The sequence below is a fragment of the Leucopleurus acutus genome (genome assembly GCF_964270905.1).
Source record: "Leucopleurus acutus genome assembly, chromosome: 9".
In the NCBI taxonomy this organism is placed as follows: Eukaryota; Metazoa; Chordata; class Mammalia; order Artiodactyla; family Delphinidae; genus Leucopleurus; species Leucopleurus acutus.
In genome coordinates, this window is record NC_139144.1 from 59818625 (window position 1) to 59845670 (window position 27046).

General features: G+C 37.0%; 1 protein-coding gene across 2 annotated transcripts in view; it reads right to left on the bottom strand.

The window, feature by feature from the left end:
* Window positions 1-1174: 1174 nt before the first annotated feature.
* The window catches only part of SKAP2 (src kinase associated phosphoprotein 2), a 173546-nt gene continuing 147674 nt past the window's right edge, over window positions 1175-27046 (bottom strand). For both annotated transcript variants that reach the window (XM_082846107.1, XM_082846106.1), the window contains exons 10-13: window positions 23711-23788; window positions 17641-17753; window positions 3911-4012; window positions 1175-3482 (exon numbers count right to left, since the gene is read on the bottom strand). In XM_082846107.1, the coding sequence (XP_082702233.1) occupies window positions 3920-4012; window positions 17641-17753; window positions 23711-23788 (284 nt within the window). In that variant the 3' untranslated portion in view covers window positions 1175-3482; window positions 3911-3919. The remainder of the gene's footprint in view (window positions 3483-3910; window positions 4013-17640; window positions 17754-23710; window positions 23789-27046) is intronic.

A 27046-nucleotide genomic window follows, 5' to 3' on the forward strand; every position in this document is an offset into this window, starting at 1 on the left:
AAGATACTTTAATAATATACTACTTATTTGTTTCTCTGAATTTCAGAATACTCAGGATTTTACTAACAAACTACGCCATTTTAACAAATATTTTTATGTTACATATTAATTATATTCCTTCAAGCTCTGAGTGAATCGGTGTTCTCTATGGTATGATCATGTTTTAATCTCCACCATCTCTTTCTTCACCATATGGACTGCTTTTCAATATACTTGAGTTTATTGAACTCAAAAGAAGTAAAAGTGACCTCTATACAGTTTACAATTCCATTCAACAGTTGAAATATAAACATTGATTTATCTGAAATGTAGAAGTACTTTGCTTGATTTAAAGATTCTCACAATGCTTTACTCAGTCTCACTGATGAAGTTCAAGATTTTCAACTACATGTATGTCAGGGTAAGTTTTCTTATAGTGGCTGAACTACAAATCTGGATCTCTAATATATAGCTCAGCTCTGGGTTCTGTTTTTAATTATGACCCTGGGGGGTACCAGACTCTATGAAGTGAGTAGCAATAGGTTAGACTGGAGAAATTATAGGAAAAGTGGAATCATAAGAACTAAGAGAGAGTCTTGAGTAGAAACATTTTAGAAACAACTGAATGGAATCTCTACTCTTTGTGAAAGGCTATATTCAACAGTAATAGCAAAAAACCTCCACATACAGAGATTGCACCTACAGATGGTTGAACAGTGATTTTCTAGGATCCCATAATACTTTATATAATCATCTGTAATTAAATTAGCACAAGATAAAAATAATCTACTTAAAATAATATAAAGTATTCAAAATAATTGCTAGGCTAAACAACATTCTTTTTCATGAAAGAAACTGTCATAGACAACCAAGTGGCAAAAACAGAATGGAGTGAGCTGTGGTTGAGTGTAAATCCTATAGCAATGAAAGTAATTGGTATTATCCTTACTTCTTTGAATAAATTCAGATGACAGCCCTATTTCATTTCTTCATTCGGTTTGGAGGCCAGATGGCATTAGAATCATTTACTTCACCTTGTTGTGCTTAATTACTACAATAAACACACTATTTTCCAAATTAATCATAACAAAGTAATTTCATTAGTAACACAGCAGGCTGTTGAATTATTAGCATCATAACAGTTTGCAAACAATTAAACTTTATTTGAACCTTAAAAATTTGCAGAGTGGAACATTATTGTAACATCTAATGGCAATAGAGTACAAATTCAGTACAGAGCAAATAATCAAGCAAAACGCTCTGTAAGATATGACTTACAATCACCTTTGAAAAAAATTAGCTCTCTGTTCATAGAAAAACAAATAAAAGCTAAGCAAACATAATGAGAACATAGCAATTAGCATATTTTCTAACAAGCCATGTTGTTTAAATTCACATTAATGATTATTATTATGATCTTGAAGAGTGCGTGATATATTGTCAAGGGTGTAAAGAAAACTTTCTGCCTCCTAGTATACAGATGATTTCACCAAATGAATACAAAGTAGTCATGAGTTGAAAGTAATGATTGTTTTTTCCTGTCAGTCCAATTAAAAATGTTTTGTTTCCTTTCTCATCTCCCACCTATATTCAAGTGAAAAAGAACAAAGGCCAGAGGAGCTCTGGACAAAAGTTAACACTTTTTTTCTGTACCGTCACCATTCCAGAGACTATCTGGCATCAGTTGGCAAAGGACTCCCTCTCCTGGATTAACTGTAAAAACAGGCAATAATCTTCTAAATACTTTACGTTTGGAGTGAGTCTGTGCCTGAGTGGAGGAGGGGTTTCCAAGTGGGCTCCTATGCAATGAAAAGCTGCTGCCATCTACTGGCCCAAGCCTAAAATCTTCATTTAGGCCAGAAGCACAAAATCTGTGCCCACAAGGAAGTCTACATTTTCAGTGGAACCCACAGCTGCTTTCACTTTTCAACCTCTCAGGCTTTGAAAACCAATCCACTAAATTCATCACCAGTTGTCTCACTTCTGCCAAGATGATTTCAATCTATCCCAATGGCTCTATATTAGGAGAAGATTAACAAGTGCATAAATTAATTTCTGAAAGCTTTAACTTGACCTGGTCTAATCTATATAAACTAGAATTCACCCACAATCCCCCAAATTAATATATATTTTTTACATGTGAAATCTGATAATCACAGTACAGAGGGGGTAATAGTAAAACATAAACTCTGAAATATTGCTTGTAGATAGTTTTTATAAATAATGGAGGGTTTTAAACATCGGCTCGTTTGCATGGTTAGAATCTTTATCTTTAAAGCAAAGATCTGAAAACTCAACAAAAGTAGTACCTTCTAATCAAGGATTCAATATTAGCAGATTATATTTACTTCAAATAATTATCCAATCAGCAGTATATTTTGATATATATACCATAGTGGTAACTTGTAGACATTTAAAATACCTTTGATTTCAAACATACATGAAAAAGTAATAATATAACTCCACAAACCTTGCTCTGGATTACAACGCACACCTCCAATGTCAGACTAACACTACCCTTCCATTCACCTGTACCTGGGTACATGTTCCCACCAGATTTCTACACCCTCCTCTCTGAGCCTCCCTTCTCTTCTCATCGCTTTCAGAGGTGCAGAGCAGGCCCAAATCTGGACTTTCACTGTTTTGTGGTGGTACTTTAATATCACAGTAACAATCAGGCAGGGTAACAGTACTCAGTTATGCCTTCTGACTTTGAGAATACATTGAGATTCTTTATGCCATTACATTAGTGGCAGAATGGGACCTCTCACAAAATTTTTGTTTCATTAAATTTAAAGAAAACTACAGTAGAAAATGTTGGCAAGCCCATTATATAACCGGGGTATGTATTATTGGTAAAGGGCTTTGCACAAACCATGGTTCTGGTCTTCACGTGTGTTGCAGAGGGTGACAGCATACTCCCCATTTGCAATTCTATCGTTTTTCTTTCTTGTGGCTATATTTAACATAAAGTAAATTCCCCAATCAGTAAAAATTCTTTCATGAAAACATGTTACTATTGTTTGAAAAATAAATACTAAGATAACTCATCTACAAAGTTTTAACAAAGCTACATTCTTTAGATAGCATCTACCAAAAACTTTCATGATACATTCAATTGAAATTTTCATGAAATTCTATATTACATTCTGAAAAATAATTGATATCCAGTATTAAGAGAAATTACAACTCTTACTAGAAGTAGCAATGATTATGTGATACATATAAAATAGTGCTGAATTTTTCACACAAATCAGATGAGTAAATAAACCTATGATTATTTCTTTGAAAAACAGCAACAGGTATAACTTTACTGCTTGCATCTAATTTACATTAATATCCTTCATTTAATTTCACATCAGAGGAATATTATAATGAATGCATAAAACAACAAAGACAAACGATGCTCAACAAAACAAAGAAAGGTTATGAGCTGTCACTCATGCTTTCACGATGATTCTCAATCCAAAGCATTTGCACACTAGCAGAGGAATCTTCCTTTTCTGCAGGCAGAAAGGGAAAGTTGCATTTTAATTTTTTTCTTCAGGCAAAATGTTGATTTTCCCTGCTTAGAAAAATGTTACATTTTTAGCCAAGGAAAAAAATGAATGTTTACTCAATATTTTGTCAATTCAGCTCCTCAGAAAGGCCATAAAAGTGGTATTTTACTAAAGAGGAGGAGGTTTGGGAAAACAGCTGGTTATTATCAAAGGGATTTTTCTCTAAATAATCTATTTATTTCCAAAGTAAATTCTGTGAAGTTATTTTTAAAACTAAACTAGATTTTTTTTTTAAAGAAGAAGATGATTTGGGAGCATAATCTTTGTGCTATCAGAAAACTACAAAGACTTTTAAAAAGGCAAAGACTCATAACGCAGAGACCAAGAGAACATATGAGCTATTACAGAATATTGGATTAAAATGTACTTACCCAGGACTCTCAAATATCATACATCTCCATTATGTAGGCTTTCGGCACCAAGCCAATGGCTCCCTTCATTTCTCCTACCCACCAGCCATATCTATTGTATTCCTAATTGAAAACAATATGCAGTATTAACCTTCAGACTGGGTGTAAGTACAATGTTGTTTGTACGCAACTTCTTAGAAATGTTACTTCTTTTTATAAAGTTATAGGAGCTTGAGCTGCAAATTGAAACGTTTTAATCATTTTTTGTTTCTGAACACTTTAAAAATGCTGTTAGGCAAAGATTTAAATTAATGTATAAGACAGAGCCTGTTTATTTCACAGTGTAGAACACAGAAACAGTCACTTAGGATAGAAACCTAGCAAATGAAACTACATAAGGAAGTCCGTTCTCTGGGCCCCTTTCCCTTCTCTCTCCCACATCTCTCTCTCTTACACACACACACACACACACACACATACACACAGAGCCTGGGGGACACCTTTTAATATGCAAACACCAGTGTTAGAGGCTCCGAGGTCATAGCCAGGATCCTTAGGATACTATCTTTGCCTTCAAGGAGCTTTTCATCTAGCAAGGATAGATTTTTTTTTTTTTTTCCCACAATAAACTACTTAATTCCTAGTTAAACTCATATGACCGAAAATGATTTAGGATGTAGAGGTATGCCCCTCCTTAGGAAAATCTAAAAATGAGTATAGACGTTTTAAACAGATAAATTAGAGAACAAGGAAACACTACTAATGCTTTCCCCCAACCGGCTTTCCAAAATAATTCACAAAAGGGCTCCTTTTCAAAAGCTTCCCAAAGGCATTTATTGTTCCTCTGGATTGATCACAAACTACATTAGGTAAAGGATGAATGGAAGGAATTTAAAGGTGGTATTCGATTCACCCTTACGGGGGAAGATCAATAGGAAATAAAAGTATCTCAAATTATAAAGGCAAAATATTAATCTAGCTGTAAAAAAAGACTGATTGATGAGTCACTTTTGAGTTTATTTTGCAGTGTGAGCTAATCCTGTTCCTCCTTTTCTTCCCTTTGCTCCACTGACAGACACACCACTGCTCTAGGCATAGTGAACACTGTACCCGCTCTCATTTGTCTGCCAGATTGACTAATGTATTTTTATCTCAAATTTATTTATGTTTAGTGAGATACAAACAGAGTAAAATGAATTACAAGTTTCAAGAATAATATCTCCCAAAAGCAATACTCTGAAAAAGCACTGTAGGACCCAAATTTAATTTTTCATATAAGATAAATTTTTAAAATCAATCCCCAAAGTAATTCAATAGGCTATGATTTCCAACATCTGAGTCACAGATAAATGTGCATATGCATATCGAGTTACATGTGGGGAGGGAACGTTAATACCAGTACAGATTTAACATTTGTATTGATGACTAACCATGCTATTGACCATCAGAAAGGAAAATAATACAATTTTTCCATACAAATGTAGCAACATTCCCAGGTGTGTATTGATATGTAGTCTATCAATAGAGAGATTACAAGATTAAAATCTATAAGTACTTTTTTAAACAATGGGATGTATCAGAATTAAGTTTTTCGTAAGAATAAGATGGAAGGAAAACGGGGGGTGGTGGAGAAAGGCCTGATTCTAATGAGGGCACAGCTCTGGCTTACAAGGCAGTAGACTCAAGATTTTAAAAGTTTCCTGATAGTGTGAACTTAGCGGACAAAATTCTCTAAGCAATGAAAATAGTCTGATGCCCAGAACTCAGTGAAGATGACTATAATCTATGTAGAATATATTTGTCAGAAGAAAATACCAACTTACTGAAAGCTATGATTAGTAACCATTATATCCTAATAGGTACCTAATAAAACTGCCCTTTTCAATTTTTTAAGGCAATGAATACAATTAGAGCCTAATGCTTAACAAAACAAATGTATTTCACCTTGCAGAGGCCAAAGGCCCACAGTGTAAGATTTCAAAATGGATACTTAACAAAGTAAGTCTAAGTGTGAAAGCTCTTATCCAATGCCCATCTGAGATTTTATTCAGCTAATTATTTGGAAAGAGTAAAGGAACTAGGCCCCCAAAGGCTAGAAAAACAGAATACATTTAGTGAGAGGGCATATTATGACCCAAACCTGCTTTCAGAGAACAGCTTGCAATCTGGGTTTCAATGTTTAGATTCAAGTTTCAAACCAGAAAGTTCATATTACTTTATAATATTCTGTTTTGAAATTATAATCTACACTCCAAATTAAGGGCATATTATTGTTCTCAAAAAGCTCATTCACATCCAAATTTAAGAAACTGATTTCCAACAAATCACTTCAATGAAGGACCAATGACATACTTCACACAAGAGAAATTTGCATGACGGCAACCGAGAAGATTCACTAAACAGAAAGTACAGTAATAAACAGCAGAGGCGTTTATTCAGCTGTACACAAATCCCTTAAAAGTAACATTCCAGGAAAAAATTAAGTTTTAGGCTAAAATAATCTTAAATGTTTCACTAAATTAATTTAAAAGAATTGAAAGGCATATGAAATACACACCTCATAAAAGTACTCTAAAATATAACAGGTTTAAATCAGAAAAGAGTAAAAATAAAAAACCAGAATGTTTATTACTTTACATTTGTAAAGAATTCCATACAGCACTCCTGTGTGGAATTAAGAGGTAAGATAAAACATGGGGAGGTAAAAATCTAGTAGGCAAATTTATGGATTTACGCTGCAGCCATTAGAGGATGTCAGCAAGGCTGCAAACACAGAAGCTTTTACTTTTATCATTACTATCCTCTGTATGAGCCTCCTGAGCAACATGAATCCCAATTAAACCATTTGCAGCCTATAAATTGGAATGAAGATGCATCTTGGAGTATGGTATTCTCAACTCCAGCCTGAAGATTCAATAGCATACACACTTTCCTTTGGAGGAAGAAAATCTGCCTTCCATTGCCTTTCCCTGTTTGCTGTCCCCAAACAAATGTGATTATGAATGATGTATTACTTACAGTGGAAAATAATGCAATCCATACAGTGTTGTCTCGCTGTCCACATACTAATTGTAGTGTTGGTCTAAAAGTCACGGGTGGGTCATTAAAAAAAAAAAACAACCCTCACACCTTATCTTGTTAATAAACAAAAAATAAAGAGACAAACGTCATATGAGACTGCTATCTAAATCTCTGAAAGGTTAGGAAGCATCGTGTCATCTTGATGACACACGAGATCTCAGGTACAAGAAGGTCTGCCATCTGGTATTCTTCACCCTACTCGGCTCTTAACATCAACTGAAATGCTAACATAGGCAAGTGACTGTACTTCAGGAGGACTGATAAAATAATGAAGAGTCCTTTAATCTACAGGAAACCATTCTAGTCAATTTATAAGAAATATTGCATCCCTTTGTAGGACGTGTAATTATTTTCTATTAATCATGTGCTATAAAGCTACATTATGCAGTTATTCTGTTATCACTAGAAAGAGGCCTGCAGTCAGCTTCTGACAATGTTAGGTAATTACTAACACAAAGCTTCTTTCTCCTCCCGTAGTAATGCTATCAAGATCTAGAGGTGTAGTGATGCTTAGTGTATAAAAATAGTACTCAAAAGAAATTTAATATCTGCAAAATGGATGGCTTCAAGGCAAAATGTAATGTGGCAGTTAAAGAGGCAAGAAAGCTGAACTTGCCCAATAATTTGAGAAAATAATCATAGAGCAGCACTGACCGTTGTGGTCTAACTCCTCTGTTTTCAATTTTTACATCATTAAAATAGTTTTTGTTTTATTTTATAGTTAAAAATTTAGGCCTCAATTAATCATTATTAAGCAATAAATTAAAGTGATTATGTAAAAAGGCAGGAAAAAAAGGACTAGTTTTGATAAAGTGAAACAGAGACTTTATCCAACACAATAGCAAACGTATGTCTATGTTTACTTACTAAATCTTCTCTCTCTGCCAGTGTATTATTTTACACTTAACTAAGATGCCAACATTTACTTAAATCCATTTCAGCACCATGATTCTCATTTCTCAAGTATGTTAATCCACTTTCTACAAACCATATGGTAAAAGAATGCTGCCTTAACAGAAACTTGAAACATTAGTAAGATTTTGTGATGTACCACCCCTTTCAGAAAGTAGTTACCAAGCTGTTTGAAAGCAACAGGTGTTAGAAAGGTTAAAAGACTATATTACTTTCTCTGTACTTCGAAACATACCAGCCTTGTGCAGAAATAAAGGTAATTTTGTTCACAAAATATAAACTACATTGAGTTTCAGAACCAGTGGACTTTACCATTGTTTTCCAACTATTCACTGTGATATTTTCAATTTTTCAAATTGTTCATAAACATTGTAGTAGCATGAAAACTAGATAACTATTTAAAATATGGAAATACTTTCTTCAAGGCTACCTCTTCAATCTCTTCCTTTTTACTATCTCCAATTAGAAACTTCGTAAGAATCGTTTCTTATACATCCACCATTTCAAAAGTTGTCTTAAAATGCACAACAGGTACTTGACAACTTCGTTTTTTACTATTATTATCTACACTTTAACTGCTTGAATCTTAGTCTCCTAACTCATTCCTTAAATGAGGAAATGGACACTAACAATTTCTAAGATCCTCCCTGATGTTTGAATACCACCATCACGAACCTGCTTTACCACCCTAAGTCTCTTAGCATCTCATGGAAATCAACCTCACTACTTTATAATTTACTATGCAAGTGTGACTTTGAGTTACTCTAATTCAAAGAATTCCTATTTTTTTCCTCCGTGCACTGCGCACTCCATTTTTAAAGCGAGAGAGACAAAAGACGAGCAAGGAAGGTGATAGTAGGAACTTAATTCCTGTAACAAATTTTAGTTTATTTTCCAGAGTCAAGATACATTTAATTCAAATCTCTACACAGTCAACATTTACAATGGCATAAAGTAAAAACTGATATGCAGACTGATGATTCTTAGGTATTGTTAGGCAAAGAAAGATCAAATCATGCTCAGTAGTGGGTGGCCTTGGTACTCAGTGTATTTCACCAACCAGTACATGACTGTTAACTGTTCTAGTTCAGACCTTCATCACCTCACCCTGGATCATTGCATCATCCACTCTGCCTCTCTGTACTTCCCGGAAACGGCCTTTGTCAGTTTACTCGGCTGCTCAGGAATGTACACTAGCCCCCCAACGCTTTAACTACAAACTCCTCTCACTGCTCTGGTCCCACAGCCCAACCTTCTGTGCTGCACTCATTCCTGCCTCTGTACGTGGCACTCCTTCCCCAAGGGGCATCTCCCCTCCCTCATCCAAAGCCTATCTAGTAACTAAGACTCGACTCAGGTTACCCAGCTTTCACGAATTTCTCTCTGAGTTATCTAATCCATACTTACATCTCCCATTTCAAGCTGAGTATTTATTCCCCAGCGGAGTTTATGTACTTCAGTTTTGTCCGTTCAACTAAAATAAAGTAGAAACTCACTGAGATCGTGGCAATGTCTTACACTCAAAACTGTATGCCCCACACTCCAGGATGTGTAAAAGATGTTCAATAAATATGTACTTCATGATGAAACAGACATACTTCTTCTTCATTTTGGATGACGCACCAGATGACCCTCCTACATGTTTTCTTAAGAGGGGTAATTTCCAATAGGAATATATTTTCTGTGTGTATATTGGACATACTTGAAGAATTTTAGTAATGACTAAACAAACATTTGTTCTGAAGTATGTCTAGCTTCACAATGTGAAGTGTGCTGTTCCTCGCCATGGCTGGCTGCGGCCCATCGCGTTTTCCCATGTGCTGTAGAGCATACCTTGTCTGAAGAGCCCAAATTCCACTTGCAGAAAGAAAGATACCTGTCCCCTGAAGAACTGGGACCAAATAATTCTAGTTCTTCGAAGAAATGGCTTCAGTTGAATTTACTGTAAGTACGGAAGAGGTTAAGACAGAACCCTGCAACAGCAGAAACAGTGTGGCAGGTCTAGGGGAAAATCTGCTAGTTTTTCAGCTGCTGCTTCTTACTCTTGTGATTATTTTCTCAGAAGATTGAGGGTCTCCAGCTTGTTACTAACTAGGTATGTGACCTCGGGCAATCCCCAAGTTCTTTAGGGGTGTTTTTTTTTTTTTACATTTATATCACTCTCTGAGACTCCGTAATATTACTCCGTAATATTACATTTATATCACTCTCTGAGACTCCGTAATAATCCAGTTACGTACTTAACATAAATCAGTAAGTCTAATTATTATACATTTGGACCCTCACAGAATTACCTATATGAAATCTCTTGTTATATGTACTATAAATTTTTTGTTGTTGAGGGTAATATCTGCCACTGTTCCTATTACATGAAGTTGTTGAGGTCAGATAATCCGCGAAGATTCTAGAAATTTACGTGAGATTTTTTTTTTTTTTAAGTAGCCAGTGCTGGGAAAAGCCAAGCTTCCTCCTTCATGATTAAAAAGAATTATTAGCTCCTTGTCTCTCCCTTTTTCAGTGTGGCTGCCAAGAAGCTCAGGAAGTTCAAGCGTAGAAACTCCATTGTCTTTTAAGGTCTCCAGAGGCAGTCCTTTTTTCCATTAGCCTTTTATTTATTTTTCCCCAATTATGTGGAGCCTCAAGATCTTCTCACCATAAAGTGAAGAGCTAGCACTAAGGTTCCCCTACCTCTACGATTCTACCATTCTAAGTCCCTTTAAGAAGTTCAGGATTATTTCCTTTTTTTTTTAATGTAAATTTATTTATTTATTTTTGGCTGCTTTGGGTCTTCCTTACTGCGCGCAGGCTTTCTCTGGTTGTTGCAGAGCATGGGCTCTAGGCTCGCGGGCTTTAGTAGTTGCAGCACGCAGGCTCAGTACTTGTGGCTTGCAGGCTCTAGAGCGCAGGCTCAGAAGCTGTGGCGCCGGGATTAATTGCTCCACGGCATGTGGGATCTTCCCGGATCGGGGCTCAAACCCATGTCCCCTGCATTGGCAGGCGGATTCTAACCACTGCGCCACCAGGGAAGTCCTAATTATTTCTTATTTTTAACTATATTTTCAGAAACATATATTAAACATCTATCTGCCATAATGTTAGATACTGGGGATTCAAAAATACTTAAGACACAGTGTCTACCTCAAGGAATTGAGACAGGGAAACGAATAATCCTGGTCATGGCCCACTTAGGTATAGCAAAATGGAAAGAGAAAACCCTTTAGGGTCAGATCTGCGTTGATTCCAGGAGAAGGTACTTCCTAGCTGGTATCCTCAGGTGATTTACATAATAAGCTTACTAAGCATCAGTTTTCTTACTTGCAAAATTATATTGATAGTACCATATCCTTTGTAGGGTTACCTTAAGAATCAGAGGAATGAAAGCACAATGAGTACCTAGAACAAGATACCGTAGGTATGCAATAAATACTTTTTCATCCCCTCCCTCTGCCTTCCCACTAACTGGTGTAGCAAAATACCAGGGCAACAAAAAAACAGAGCATTTTGGAGTGTACTATAAGGCAACCTGATTATTACGGGCTGTTCCAAAGGGAATCTGATCTTTAAAGAGATAAGAAAGGAGACATCTCAAAAGAGTGAGAATATGCCATATATACATTGAGGGAGCTCTTGATTTTTGGGGGGGTGGGGTGGGGGGAGAGCAGAAGGGCGTAAAAAAATCATGGATTTTTCAATTTAAGATTTTTTTTTTTTTACTTATCAACATGGTGCTTTTCTTTAAGGTTGTTTTGGTTTGCTCCTGGAAAACCTTTGCTTACTCCATGCAGAATTAAACCATGTAGGTTCTGCAGCCATAGCAGCCCCTCCACTGCCACCTCTGTGTAACTTGCCTCTCTGACACTGCCTTCTGGTCTCTCCTTTACTTCTCAAGCCACTGCAGGGCCTCAGCCTGACAGCCTGTCTCCTGCAGGCACCTTCCCCTTTCATCTGTCAACATTTTCCTGGAATGCTCCCTCCAATTTATGTAAGAGAAAATCGGGAAGTACTAGAGCATGGTTTTTGCAACCAGGTAACAAGAGGAGTCCCATGAGTGGAATGAGAACATCTTCTGACGTAATGCTGTTTCCATACACTGCTTATCACCACCAGGGAGAGGTTATAAGCATAGCATAGGTCTGCCCACTATGCTTCACCATGGGCATTTAGCATAGAAACTAAATGCCGTCAGACCCAAACAACCGCAGTGACAAGTACAAACACTCCTCCTCCTTCCCAAAAGACTACAAGATGTGATAACATTTAGGGAACTAGCGTAGTATCATCAAGGTATGTCCTATATTGAGGTGTCCTGGTTACTCTTCAGCAGGTGGTTTTGCTATATGTGGCACATGGGGTCAGATGGTCACAAAGGAAAAACTAAGAGAGCTGAAAAGGAACTCTGTATTTCCCTCTGCCAGTAGAGCTCAGCAAGACTTTCATTTTATTTGTTTTTCTGGTAAGTCTGAAGCCAAAACAGCCTTAGTAACAGAATCGTTACATTTTCACAATGAGAAGCAAATGATCAGTGACAGTTACATTTCACCAATCACTGGAAAAAGTCACAGCTACAAAGGGAAGCAATGCTTGAAACTCCAAACAACACCCACTAAAAAAATGCCCTTTTACTGTATATTAGTGAACACTGTCAACCCACATTTCCTGTTTTTGACTTAATAAAAAATGTCTCAAAAAGCTGCAAAGCCCAAGTCACATGTGTCCTAGACTAGATGAAATATTCCAGGGTTCTTAACTCTCTTATTTTTCTGTTAATAGCAGACAAGCAGCATGCCTCTTTCCTGCTGAAGCATAGCTCTTCTGTCATTAAGTCTCTAAAAATAATTTATTGCCTTAAAAGTAAGAATAGGAATGTGGTTAGCGATTTACTGGTGAGTACAGATTGAAAGATAAACTAATAGACAACGTAAATCCAGAGCAGCAAACAGAATAAAATAGCCAAAGAGCTATGTGGGACTATAATATGCCTGTAGCTATATAACCTGGATCCTGCCATGAAAATTATAAAACTCCATAAACACGGCTCTAGGACAATACTATTAGCTATGATATTGTGTCCATGTTTAAGGTGGTAATAAAATTGAAATGCAAACCAGTAAAAGAATTTAGCATGATTTTAAACAACCTGTTTCCTAAAAAAAAAATAAATAACTAAAAACAAAAGATTTGCAATCTCAAATACGAATTTCCCCCATCAAATAAATCTGAAAGTAGGCCTTGTGTTTCATAATAACTTCACTAACAAGGCAGCGGTCATAAAAATCACATATTCCTGGAGACCTTCCTGGTGGCGCAGTGGTTAAGAATCCGCCTGCCAATGCAGGGGACTCAGGTTCGAGCCCTGATCCGGGAAGATCCCACATGCCATGGAGCAACTAAGCCCATGCACTACAACTACTGAGCCTGCGCTCTAGAGCCCACGTGCCACAACTACTGAGCCTGCATGCCACAACTACTGAAGCCCGCACGCCTAGAGCCCATGCTCCGCCACAAGAGAAGCCCCTGCAATGAGAAGCCCGTGCACCACAATGAAGAGTAGCTCCTGCTGTCCACAACTAGAGAAAGTCCCTGTGCGGCAATGAAGACCCAACGCAGCCAAAAATAAATTAAAAAAAAAAAAGGTAATTGTACCTTGCTTAAAAAAAGAAAAATCACATATTTCCCTTTCATCCATTCCTATCAATACCTTCCATCTTTGGGTGGGGGGCAGAATTTCTAAATCTCCACTGAACTATTGAAGTATATAAAATGTCTTAACACATAAAAAAAACAGCAGAAATGTTATATGAAAAGACCTGCAAGCAAAAAGTTACAGGCTTGCATTTTTAGGCAAGTAGTATTTAGATTTATTAGTAGTAAGGTTCAAAGGTTAAAACTAAGAAAATGCCAGACACTTTGAAGGAGGGGCTAGCTCAGCCAGGGGTCACGTGGCAGCTGCTAATTGGAAAATGTTAAAAAGGGAAGGGGAAGGGCAGGGTAGCTGCCTTCTCTTCCTTCTTTATTGTAACAGTTGATTTTCACTAAAAAAAAAAAAAGAAAAGAAAAGAAAAGAAAAAAGTAAAGAAAGAAAGAAAAGCTAAGATCTGTATAACTCAAAAGAGACTTAAATTAAATAAATCACCCCCAGGCAGACTGAGCACAGCTGACACCCTATCAAGGCTTCCTTGCAAAAATAGAAAAAAAAGACTGAATTTTAAAATCAAGCTATATTTCTATAGTGAATTCTAATACAGAGAGCCTAATCATCAAACTAGCTAAATCTTTTTGTCATTATATTTACAAAATTAAAATATTCTTTATTATAGTACATGCCATTTTATTTCTTGATTTGTCTAAAGGTTTATTTATATTGAAAAGAATGTATCTCTTCTTAAACTATCTTGTGTTGCCTTTTTTTAAAAGATTATTTTCAGAACTAACAAGCTTCTAGAAGGTAAGTCAAATCAACAATAAATACTGCAAACTATAGATCAGTTAATTATAAAAAGCAAGTTGTGTTTCTTTGAAATCTTTTAAATGGCATTTTTTATTAGAAAAGTTGTGGCACTAATTTTTTTTTTACTAACTACACATTTTTTATGTCTCTATAAATACTGTTAGACTCCTTAAAATGCATTTTTCCTTAAATATACAATTTTTACATTTAATTCAGAATGATGAAAAGAATTTTCATGATTAATGCTTATACTTCATTGACATGAGATAGGAAAGTAATAACCCATAGCTAAATTTAAAGTTGGATTTATGACATCATTTTGATTGTGCACATTAGCTGCAATTACCTGCACCACTCATTCTGAGCCACTAGATGGTGTAAAAAATAAATTTAAACGGTAAATTTTCATTCCAACACCATGGAATCTAAATATAACTCTGAGAAAGATTAAACAAATTTCTAGGCATATAACAAAGCTAGTGATTTCTATATTTATTGCACTTAAAAAAAAACAATCAATACATAGCATCAGCGCTACCTTGATCTAGAAACAAGTCCTTTTGAGCAATTCTTTGCTCTCTTCTTCTAAGGGCCTTGAGTTCTGAATTTATAATGATACTCATCATTCAAACTGCTGTCATCATTCACATATTAAATAAATTTATGATATTAACTTATGATCTATGTTTGCCAAAATTTTTATAAAAACTGTAAGACCAAGCAAATATAAAATTAAAGAATCACCAGAGGTTCCTATCTGAACTCACCCAAAGCCAAGGGGGGAAGTAAGAGTCTTCATAAATATATCCTGACCCCCAAAGCAACCTGACAACAAAGAGCCAAGATGCTCATCAACGGCCCAGAATTTGTCCAAATTCCGTCAAGAGAAAACGAACTGTCTTTCTTTCACCCTCACTAAGATCAACCTGGTTGATTGTACTAGGTCCACAGCTGGGTAAATATGGGTATTTACTCATCTAGCCAATGGTGATAATGTGCTAACAAAGCCTTGTCTCTTCTTTTAAAAACCAAAATGAGCTCCAGATAAAATGCCCATCTCTAGAAGGCCTCTCATGAAATGCTGCCGGTGGAAATTTAAACCTTGTGAAAGGTTGATAAAGGAAGTATTTTCAGGCAGCCCATACCCAAATAACAGCATTTAGAAATTTTAGATGGGAGTGTATTCTTCCTATGAGGTGGATTACCATCCTTAGCTCTATGACAGGCTTCACATATAAAATTACAGTCATCACAAAACAGGTTTGGGAGAAAAGGAATGACTTCCCCCAGAATCCTAGAAATATGATAACACACCTATGATTGTACTTCCAATTTCATATTCACAGAGAATGATTTTCTGAGGCAATGGCAGAAATAAGACAAGCCTATGGGAACGCTGCTTGCACCACAGCCTGTCCCAGAGGCTGGTACTCTGAGGCTTTCAGGAACAAAGACAGCTTGAAAAAAACAAAAAAACAAAGACAACTTGATTCCTAAAGAAGGCTTCAAGAACAAACCCACATGGGCTTCGTAAGTTTCATATTTTACCATACAAACATACTGGCTACGTGCCATTTATCCCTATAGTCTGAAGTTCCAAGTGGAAGCTAATCAACCTTTTAATTTTATATGCGATTTTACACACAATTTAATTTTATGCAGCTAAATTGGTGAAAGAAACAGTGAGCTAAGTAAATTTGAGGAATGATTCCAAGAAAGTTTCTTTTCAAGAACTGAAACTAATCAGTTTGTTTTCTATATTAAGTAACTGACTCAAAAAGCTGTCATTTTAACACAGGACTATTGAATGCTCTGTAACAGGCTTAATCCAAGAGTTGTGATATGGCTATCTATAGCTTCCAAGAACTGAAAGTATCTTTCTAAAAAAAAAAATACACTAGCGAGCAGAGGACTGAGAAATAAGGGACAAGTCTTATTTGGGCATCTCAACCAGCAATGATCACAGTTGGCTGTATTTACTTACTATTTTCCTCCAATCTACAAGGGCTTATATCTCTCTCTTTTTTTTTTTTTTTTTGGATTCCTGGTGCCTAGAATGGGCCCCTGCACATTTTAGGCACTTTACGACAGTTACAAATTAAATACAAGTAAGGAAAGAAGGGGGAGGAGGAAGAAGAGAGGGAAAAAGGAAGGAAGATAGATACAGGCATAAGAAAAAAATAGAGCAGAAAGCTCTGATCTGGGAATCAAAACACCTTGTTAAGTACTGGCTCTGGCACTTTCTTGACCCAAATTCCCTTATCTGTAAAACCAAGGATAGACAGATGAGCCCTAAGATCTCTCACTCCAATGTTCTATGATTTTCTGTATATGATTTTATGCATCAGTCAACTAGTGTTTAAATTCAATTAAGTGACCTTATTTCCAAATTCTCTTCTGTATCTAATAAGTCATATTATCTTTCTGAATAAGTCATAATCTTTCCAAAATATCTCTCTAATCAACAAAGCACATTAAACTCCTAGACTTATGATTTATGTAACATTTCTTTACTTATATTTAAATCGTCTCCATACATCATTTGTTTCTAATGTGGCCTCATGAAGTAGACTGAGGGAGATATTTTTTAACCCCCATATTACAGTAGGCAAAGTTAAAATATGAAAGTTAAAGGAGCTCATGCATGTCATTAGAAGTAAAATCAATTAAGAATCTTGACTTTTAGATTTAAGGCCAGAAGCATTTTGAATAACCCAGTATCTTAAGAGGCAGAAACAATGATTTTGTATATCTAAGGATGAGTTCATAGCAATATACTTTGCTATTATGTTTACAAATACAATTATGTTAAACTTAAAAAAAATTACCTAAACCTGTCTGAATAGAAAAGTATTGCTTTTAAATTGCCGGAACACCCGATGTATTTACATAAAGATGAAAAACTTGTTCTATAAACACAGTGTTACCAGTAGTGAATGGCAGACAAAATCAGAATAAGCACACAGAAGAATAAAAAGGAAGAGGAAAGAAAAACATAATAAATAACCTAATACCTTACAATGTTAACTTTCACATAAGTATATTGTTTCTGGAGAAGGCAGTGTGTGGATGTGAGCCAAAGGCTGAAGTGATAGGTAAACACACTGTTAAGTTGAATCCTGTTATCTGATTGTGTTTAAAATTTGATTATATTTCACTTGACAAAATAATTATTGTGAACTCCCAATTGTTAACAAGGACCTAGAAGAATTCCAATTGGCATTTTTTCCCTAGTGTTGTAGATCCAAACGCATAAAAATGCAGCTTCGTATTCATGCTTTACAGTTGTCATTTTGGGGTATCTGCTTACCTTGCTAAGAATGTAAATCACATCACCACGTTTAAATGACAATTCATCAGAAAGAGCTCCTGTGCAGTCCCACAAACCCTGGTAAAAATTAGCATAGTCGGTGCTTTTATCTCCTAGGAAGAAGAAAGAGAAAACAAGAGTTAGAGCTTTCATGTAATGGGCCCTCACTTAAAAATGAACGAATAGCGATTAAAGGGCCACTCCAAACCACCAAAAAACAGTCGAAAAAAATTCTGTCCTCATTCAAAGAACACTTGATAACATCCACACAAGAATCCTACTTCTTGCTCTCATCTAATTAAGGACCATTTTCAAAAAGATCTAATTTTGAATGTCTTTTCTTTCCTCTCTCCTTTTCTTGTTTTTACCTAAAACTTGTAATTGCAACATGTTTCTTCAAACCAGCACCTAAGTTACTTCCCACTTATTTTCTATAACAAACCTAAGCCCACTTGCAACATGTTTTGAAGATGAGTCAGCCTCCCTGTATAATGAGCAATATCCATGAGATGTGATAAACACGTTGTGAAATAAGCACCGTACAGAATTTAGGACACATCATAAAAAAAATAATAAAGGAGCTAAGGTACAAATATAACCAAACGAGGTAACAAAAAAACTTTTTGAAATTTAAACTTCAAAAAAAAAAAAAGCATCAATGGCATATATATATATATATATTTTTTTGATATGGACCATTTTTATAGTCTTTATTGAATTTGTTACAATATTGCTTCTGCTTTTTTTATGTTTTGTTTTTCTGGTCACGAGGCATGTGGGATCTTAGCTCCCCAGACCAGGGATCAAACCTGCACCCCCTGCATTGGAAGGCGAAGTCTTAACCCCTGGACCGCCAGGGAAGTCCCTAAATTTAAACTTTTTCAAAGCATAAAGCTGGTTAAAGGAAGAGAATAAAATGAAAGTAATCTAAAGGATAATTCCAGCTCTTACCTTTAGGGACTTTTGTACCCAAAGCCTCTCAAAGTTATTTCTGAAATATTTTAGCAACTTTGAAACTGCCAGTGCTAAAGCTGCATTTTCCAGGATTTCTGTCAGCCCTAGTTTAGGACATTAGGCTCTGAATAAACATGCAACATACACTGCAGTTATCAGCTCATCCTTCTAACAGCATAAGCACAATGGATGTGATGTGTTCAAACTGCCATACAGACCATTAACTGATTGATTACTTAGCGCTCTCCGCTCTATAATACCACAATAAACCGGGTAATAAATGCTTTGTCACTTATACAATGTGGGTCGCCTGAAACACAGCACAGAGTTAAATACACTGGCTGCTTTTGTTACACTGAGAACTGTTTCCTGTTTTTAATTTCATGATAATTGAGTTTTGATGAGTTAATGCAAAAAGAATGCAAGCAATATCAATAAGATGTCCCTGTATTCGCTAACCAGGCAGAACATACACGTGCTGACAACTTCCATCATTGGAATGTCATCTTTGAATTCTGAGGGGATAACTGTGGAGACACATGCTGGATCAGGGTTGTCATCTTAGTTTTGTTATATGGCTCTCAAACAGCAGGCTCCTTGGCAATTCTAACACAACCGGTCACATTAGCGTGTCAGGAGGGCGTTCATCTTATTACACATAGCTTGTGATTTACTCAAAGTGTTAGGTTTATTCGAAATTTAAAGAATTCTCTCTAGTATCTGAAACATTTTTTTAAAGCCAAAAAGAAAATCTGAATAATATGGAGTCTGACTATTTAAGAAGTAAGACGCGACTTTTCCATTATACTTTTAAGAAAATAAACAAGGACAATCCTCCTATTAAAGTTTTTCTGCTTGTTTTCTAAGAACTCAAAAAAAGAGGGGGGACGGGGGAAAGGAGGGATAGAAGGAGGGAGGGAGACAGAGAGACAGACACCTTATTGACTTTTCCGCTCTAGCATTTGAACACTCATCACAGAAGCTAGCAGGGATGTACACAAGCCTGGGAATCCAACCAAGAACTAACAATGCTTGTGGCCACCCTTCATTACATTTTCCCCTCAAAGCATATATTATGGAAATTCTATGAATGGACACTAGAGGGCACTCTGGCTGGACAGATTTCTCCAAACATTGTCAAATTTTTCTAAGAAAAAAATTACTTAATAATGAAGTGAATGATTTCCTTTAAAAACCACTTATTTAGACAAATAGGGATTTAGAAGTTGAAACATTCTAGTCAGATTAAATCAACTGCTAACTGGGTCAAATGTTGTGCCCCATGCAGTCCGTCAGTGTCAGTTTAAAAGTCAAGGAGTTAGAGCAAAGAGAGGATGACATCATTTCACACGCAAGGCCCTCCCCCATAGTCACTGGCCAGGAGGTAGAAGGATCTAAACAGCTGGTTTCCCCAGTCGAGGCTCCTGTGTGTTCCCCATGCTGCTCAGCCTTAGGCTTGATCCTAAAAGGCTGAAGAAAGAAAACCTGGGTTAAAAACTAGAGAAGTTTTGGCTTAGCTGAAGCATCCCAGTGGGTTCTGCAGCTGTTCAGCCTCTGCTTGCTCTTTCCTTTTTCAGATTCTCTCACAATAGTTTTTCACTCAGTAGATTTTCAAACGCAGGGGAGAGGGAAGAAGGAAGAGGAAAGTATATGGTGATTTCTAACACATAATCCTTATCCCTTTAGGGGTCTCTCCTCCCCTCGATGCGCTTAGTGAAATTCCCATTAACACTAATGGGAGTTACAGGAGCACAGGAGGGGAAGAGAGACCCCAACCGTGTGCAAGATGCATCTCTGCCTAGATGTGCATCATGGGCATTTCATTAAATCTCACTGCTGTAAAAAGTCAACAGAGCTAGTGATCTGGCAGTCCTGGGAACAAGATGCATTTTCTACTGTGCTTTCTGCAATCTTGATGATGATGTTACCCAAAGACCAACCTCATTCCTGTGTCCCATATGTGAGCCCTGTTAAAGAATAGTAAGTTGTTTATGTCACATGGCTACCTACCTGTACATACAAATTGACTATTCTATTTCAGCATGCAATATTAGTTATGATGTAGAACAGCGGTCCCCAACCTTTTTGGCACCAGGGACCGGTTTCATGGAGGACAATTTTTCCACGGACCGGGGTGGGGGGTGGTGGAGCGCGGGGTGGGGGGGATCGTGGGAATGGTTCAGGCGGTAACGCGAGCGATGGGGAGGGGCACATGAAGCTTCGCTCGCTCGCCCACCGCTCACCTCCTGCTGTGCGGCCCGGTTCCTAACAGGCTGCGGACCGGTACCGGTCCGCGGCCCCCGGGGGTTAGAGACACCTGATGTAGAAGAAGCCCAACGGGGGAGAAAACCTGGCAGTCTATGTTCATTAGCCTTAGTCTCCTTCGGAAGGTAATGTCAAAATTCTTAAAATGAATTCCAGACATAAAAATTAAGAATTATCTTGTTCCTCAGACAGCAGCAAGCTCCTCTGGTTTACTTTTCTAAATTTTAAGTGTGTCTAAACATACACAAAAAAATATGCATCGATATCCTTGGAAGCACTGTGGGTTCACAGAAGTTAACACTGTTCATTTATACACTGAAAAAATAATCCCTGTGAGATGTGTTTTTTAAAAACAACAACAACAAAAAAAAATGGGATGGAGCATAATGTCATAAACCACCAATAAGCTTACATTCTGAATACAAATTAAAGCGGTTTAGTTGTCTTTATTATATGAATTAATTTTCCTATTCTATCCACACCGTGATCCATGTTTTCAAAATTATCAAAAAAAAAAAAATCATCTCATTATGTTTCTTGTCCTAAGAAGCATACATGGTTAAAAAAGAAGGTAAAGAAACAAAGAAAATAACATTCTAAATTAGCTGGCTTGTGAAAGATTTAAACAATGTATTTGCTCTTGTAAGTTAAACATGCAAAAACAGATCACTGAGCAAGAAAAACAGAATTGTTATGAAAGTACAAGCTAAACATTGGAGATATTGACTTTTGCAAAAATGAAAAGATTTTTAAAACATGATGACAACGGGTAAAACACAATAATAAGATAATGGAGAATCTCTCCTTGGGTAATGTCATAGGTGTAAAAACTATTTTAGAAAGGTAAGCATATTGTATAATGTTCAAAAAAATCAAATGGAATCTTTATTTTTTATATGCAAGCTACGTAAGCTTAAACATGAAATAACTTGTAAGAAATACATGCTTAATTTTGTTTCTGCTTATATATTTTACATTAGAGTAGTCTGAAAAAAGAATTTTTCCTTTAGTAAAATCAGTCAACGTGAAAAATATAACATTCTTGAGTAAGGTTAGAAGTTCACATCATGTGAAGCTCAGCAAGATAGTAATACCCTTGTCAACTCACTGCCCTGCACAGCAAACAAACTTCTAATGTTACATCTTTGACAGCCTGGGGAGAGCAAAGGTCACTGGTATGCAAAAGCATTAAAACTGTTGCTTGAAAAGAATTTCATGTCACTAAAGATAAGAATTATTGCAGTGCTTTATAGCAATTGCATGAAAAGGTAGATCTCCTTATTGCATTCCTTTGAGGAAAACCTGATTTGTTCTTCCTTCCCTCAAAGGCAAAAATTTGGGAGATAGTTACTTTAAAAGGGTTTTGGAAAAACACAATTGTTTTAAGCCAAAACACTCATATTTGTGGAAAGAAGATTTGTATGTGTCCACCTTATATACCTGCACAGAAATTAAAAAAAAAAGAAAATGACATGCTTTTGGCAGAAGCTTTATGATAATAACAAAACGTATGTACTTAAAACTGCCAGTGAACATTGTCCTCAAGGCTTTGCTCAGCCTTGGTGTTTATAGCTGCATCTAATGACTTGTTCCTCACTTCCCTTCTGAAAAAAGCAAACCCAAACCTTTTGCAGCAACCTGCTCCTGCTTTCCTGTCCAGGTCCGGAAATCAGGCCTCTGTTTCCTTTCTACATGCCACAGTAGGAAGGACTCGGGAAGCCTACTTCCTGAACACACACTGCTTGACCACCCTGCCCCTGACAGCTTGAAAGAGTGATGTATGGACATATCAGAGAGGGGAGGTGACCCCCAACTATAGCTCTTTGCAGAACATGGGATGATATGGCAGACCTTGCCCCAGCTGACATGTGGCTATGAAGAGGTGTAAAGTCCTGATAAGAAGGCAGTCCTTCTCTTCTTTCTGTGTAAAATAATTGCTGGTTTATCAAAACTAACCTCATGCTTGCACTACAGATAGGGTTTATCTCCTGCTATTTGGAAATAACAAGAAGCAAGAGAAGTTGCCTTTATCATGTGATTCCGTACACAGCACGTGCAATTATTTTTCCAGTCTTAGTCATAATTAGTACCTGGGGCCACGTGCCAAGTGGAAAGGGATAAGGGGAATATCCTTCCTAGCCTTCCAGGCCACCACTGTCCTTTTCCCATTTTTAAGCTGCTGTCACTGGACTCTGGCATTTCTTACCCAATTCATTTGCTTTCTGTGTTAATCATATGCAATGAAGATATGCATGGCCAACATTTAAACAGGCTGCAGATCAATTAGCGGTCTTAAGTTTATCTGATTTTTATCAAAGAAGACAGAGCTGTGGGTCGATTGTCAGAGCCTGTGTCAAGTTGACCTTTTCAGAGATGTCTACATTGCCAGTCCCCTGGGCAACTTGTTGTCCCCTGTTAGTCTCTGAATGGCAGAAGTCTGTTCTGCTCAAGCACAAAGTATACACAGATGTCTATATTACATTCTTATAGGTTTGACAGCAACTGCATGTTGTATCTATAAACTGTCCTTTAGCAGTGACACTTCCTCAATGATGATAAGCTAATTTATGCAACTAAATCTCCTTTGCGCAGAAATGAAAGCTAATTGAGTCGTTACAAAGTAATTCAGAAAGGAATACCTTGTATAAATTGGCTTACTTTATAAATCCTTCTCAAGTGATTCTCATGCATCCTAAATGGGTCTAAGAAGCTTATCAGCCATAAGAGGTCCAGACCCAAGGAGACAACCTCGGGGAGCCGAGGACACATCTTTAGAGCAGTAAGAAAGTGACGAAAAGGAAAGTGAACAAAACCAACATAAGCTTTCCCAGAAAGCTGCACAACTCATTACCTGTGGTGTGGTGAACACTGTCCTGACTCATCTTCCTTTGCCCCTCCACTTTCACCGGAGCTCCATTCTCTTCCTCTTCTGTAAATAAACAACATAAATGGGACACTGAAGGCTTTCCTCAGGGAGAAAGACACAGTACTCACCCCATCTTAAGAGCAAAACTAAAAGTGTGTAACACATAAATATTCCTTTTCAAAGAATGAAACCACTCAACATTCACATCCCCTTTTCAATAATCGAAAGCTGAACAAAGAAACCTCTAGCTATTTCCAAACAGCAACCTGACCAGTTGGCTTGATAAAATTTAAGGTATGTACTAACGTTTCACGTATTTTGTTTTAAATATTCACAGAAACTCATCTGGAATAATCTTAAATCCAGAAAAGCCCTAAAAATGCAGTAAGATGACACCCGGCATTATACGGATTGACCACATTATACTGTGGCATGAGTACCACAGATAAAATCATGGTCCCTGAAACAACAGCAGAGCAAAGAGAAAATGTGTGATATAAAATACAGTTAACCTAGAAGTCATTTACTGAGCATCAGATACTTCATGTTTTCTCAACTGATCATCACAGGAAGATACTAGAAGCATCCTCACCCTTCAAGGTAAGACCCCCCCCAAATTACACTGAGGAACTACTATGTGTCATACACTACAGCAGATGTTAAGACTTCATAGGTAAACCATTTTAAATCCTCATTTTACAGAGAAATAAACTGAGACTCAAAAAGATAAAGAAACTTCCAATGTTTGCTATTCAAACTTAGGTTTATGATGACAAAATCCATGTTCTTTATCCTGCATATGTTCATATATATCTTCATGTTATTTCTACACTCTCCCACACACTCCTTTCCCAAGTTATAGGAAGAAAAATGATGAGATTAAATAAGAAGGGTTTTTAAACAGAGTCAATAGGCTAGTTAATCCTTTTACATCAAAGAAATACTTACTACATGACCACCTGCCCCACCTAAGGATTAATATACAATTTAGAAATATTTAAGGCAGGACATACGAACAAAATGGCATGTCAAGGAAAAACTGGGATCAAAAAGAATCGTAATTCCAAGAAAATCAAAAACTTTAAAGAAAAATATGCAAAAGAGACAAATACAGTCATTATGACTATTAAATAATTCAACCCATGAATCTTCATTGAGCATTAACTACCTGTAAGAGAGAGAGGTTCTACCAGAAAGGCAAGGGTAGTAGGAAGCTTCTGCCTTCAGGAAGTTACAGCCTAGAGGGGACAGAAGACAGAACCTAAAGGAAATTGGGATAAGGGGCATAAAACCTGACCTGTGAGGTACAAGGTACTGAAGGAGTGCAGAGGAGAAACCACCCAACTGGGGCAATACCATAAAGGTTCTGAGGGATGGAGAGAATCTGAATAAGGAGAGATGGGAAGGAGGAAATTTCCAGACAAGGGAAGGCATGAACAAAAGAACAAGGCATGAGCATATTCATTTTGGCTAAAGAATGTGGTTCTCTTGGGACTTCCCTGGTGGTCCAGTGGTTAAAACTTTGCCTTCCAATGCAGGGGGTGCTGGTTCAATCCCTGGTCGGAGAGCTAAGATCCCACATGCCTCACAGCCAAAAAACCAAAACATAGAAAAATACCAGAAGCAATGTTGTAATGAATTCAATAAAGACTTTAAAAATGGTCCATTTTTATCAAAAAAATAATAATAATAAAGGCAGAGGCTGTTCTTGTAGAATAAGAGCAGGATGGGAGATAATGCTAGTCATTTGGGCAAACTGTTGAAGAGCCGTGAACATCCTGCTGTGGACTTCAGGCTTTTACATGTTTGGTGAGGAATAAGAGTCCCCCCAAATTTCTGAGGCGAGAAAGGGCAGGACTGAAACTGCTTGAGGAATGGCTATCACATCCCATTGTCCCAGACAGCCTAGATGAGGGGTGTGGGGAGAGAGACCATTCCTAGTCTAGCTAAAGGGGAAGTCAGTCCTGAACTGAAGGGGCAGAGGAAATGGAACGGAGATGGTTATGCGAGGGAAAGGAACTAGAATAGACAAACTTTGCCTGACTGGATGTGGAGGGCTACGGGAAAAGAATGAGCAACGAAGGATGACTCAGGTTTTGATCTTAGTTAACGGAGAAATGGGAACATCATTACTAAAAAGAGAATAGCCAAGATAAGCTACTCAAGGGGTTGTGTTTCTGACATGGGACATTTAATATACTGGTGGGGCAACCCAGAGGAAATGTCCAGGGGCAACTGCAAAGCTTGGTAGACAGGTCAAGAATGCAGGTGTAAATTTAGAAGTCTTGTGCAAATTTTAAAGTGGTGATTAATAAAAACTAGCATTTAAATCAAGCTTGAGAGTTACTGTACTTACAAGATAATTATAACTGTTTCAAATTTTTGTAACTCAATTCAAACAAAAGAATGTAAGCTCCAATATAAGGAACAGCTGGAAATCATTGGCACTTTATACACATTAAGCTAAACATAATATTGGCAATTTAATATAGTTCAGTCAAATAGTAAAGAATACATAGAAGACCTAATAAAAAGTCTAATACTAAGTGCTGTCTCTTTTCTCTTCAACAATTATCTCACTTATGTTAAACCTCAAGGACTAGTTACCATAAATGGGTCAATAGGGTGTTTTCATACAGATTTTAAAGGTATTAGGGACATTTATCGTCATTTAGTCCAAGCTACTCGTTTTACAAATCATTAATTTCTTTTGAGGTGAAGGAGAGAGCTTTCTTTACTTTTCATACTTTCTCTTTCCCCAGCACTCCCTCTCTTCCAATTTGGTCACAAATTCAATAGTAAGAAGTAAATTCAAAAATAGTTAAGGGCACTTGTCCTGAAGTCAAAAGCTTTAACCACATTAATACAGAAAGCACTATTCCTGGCTCTTAAGAAGACACTATGGGATTTACTCTCACCACCCAAAGTCAGTGTCAAGATATCATAAAAACTATTAATAATTACAAGAGGGGCTTCCCTGGTGGCGCAGTGGTGGAGAGTCCGCCTGCCGATGCAGGGGACACGGGTTCGTGCCCCCGTCCGGGAAGATCCCACATGCCGCGGAGCGGCTGGGCCCGTGAGCCATGGCCGCTGGGCCTGCGCGTCCGGAGCCTGTGCTCCGCAACGGGAGAGGCCACAACAGTGAGAGGCCCACGTACCGCAAAAAAAATAAAATAAAATAATTACAAGAATTAAAATTTAAGTACCTATTATATGCACAATGTATTCTTAAACTATCAGAATGATATTAAAAATATTTACTGTGAAGTATCCAAATTGAAATCCATGTGAGATGCTTAATAAGAAGTATTTTAGAGGATA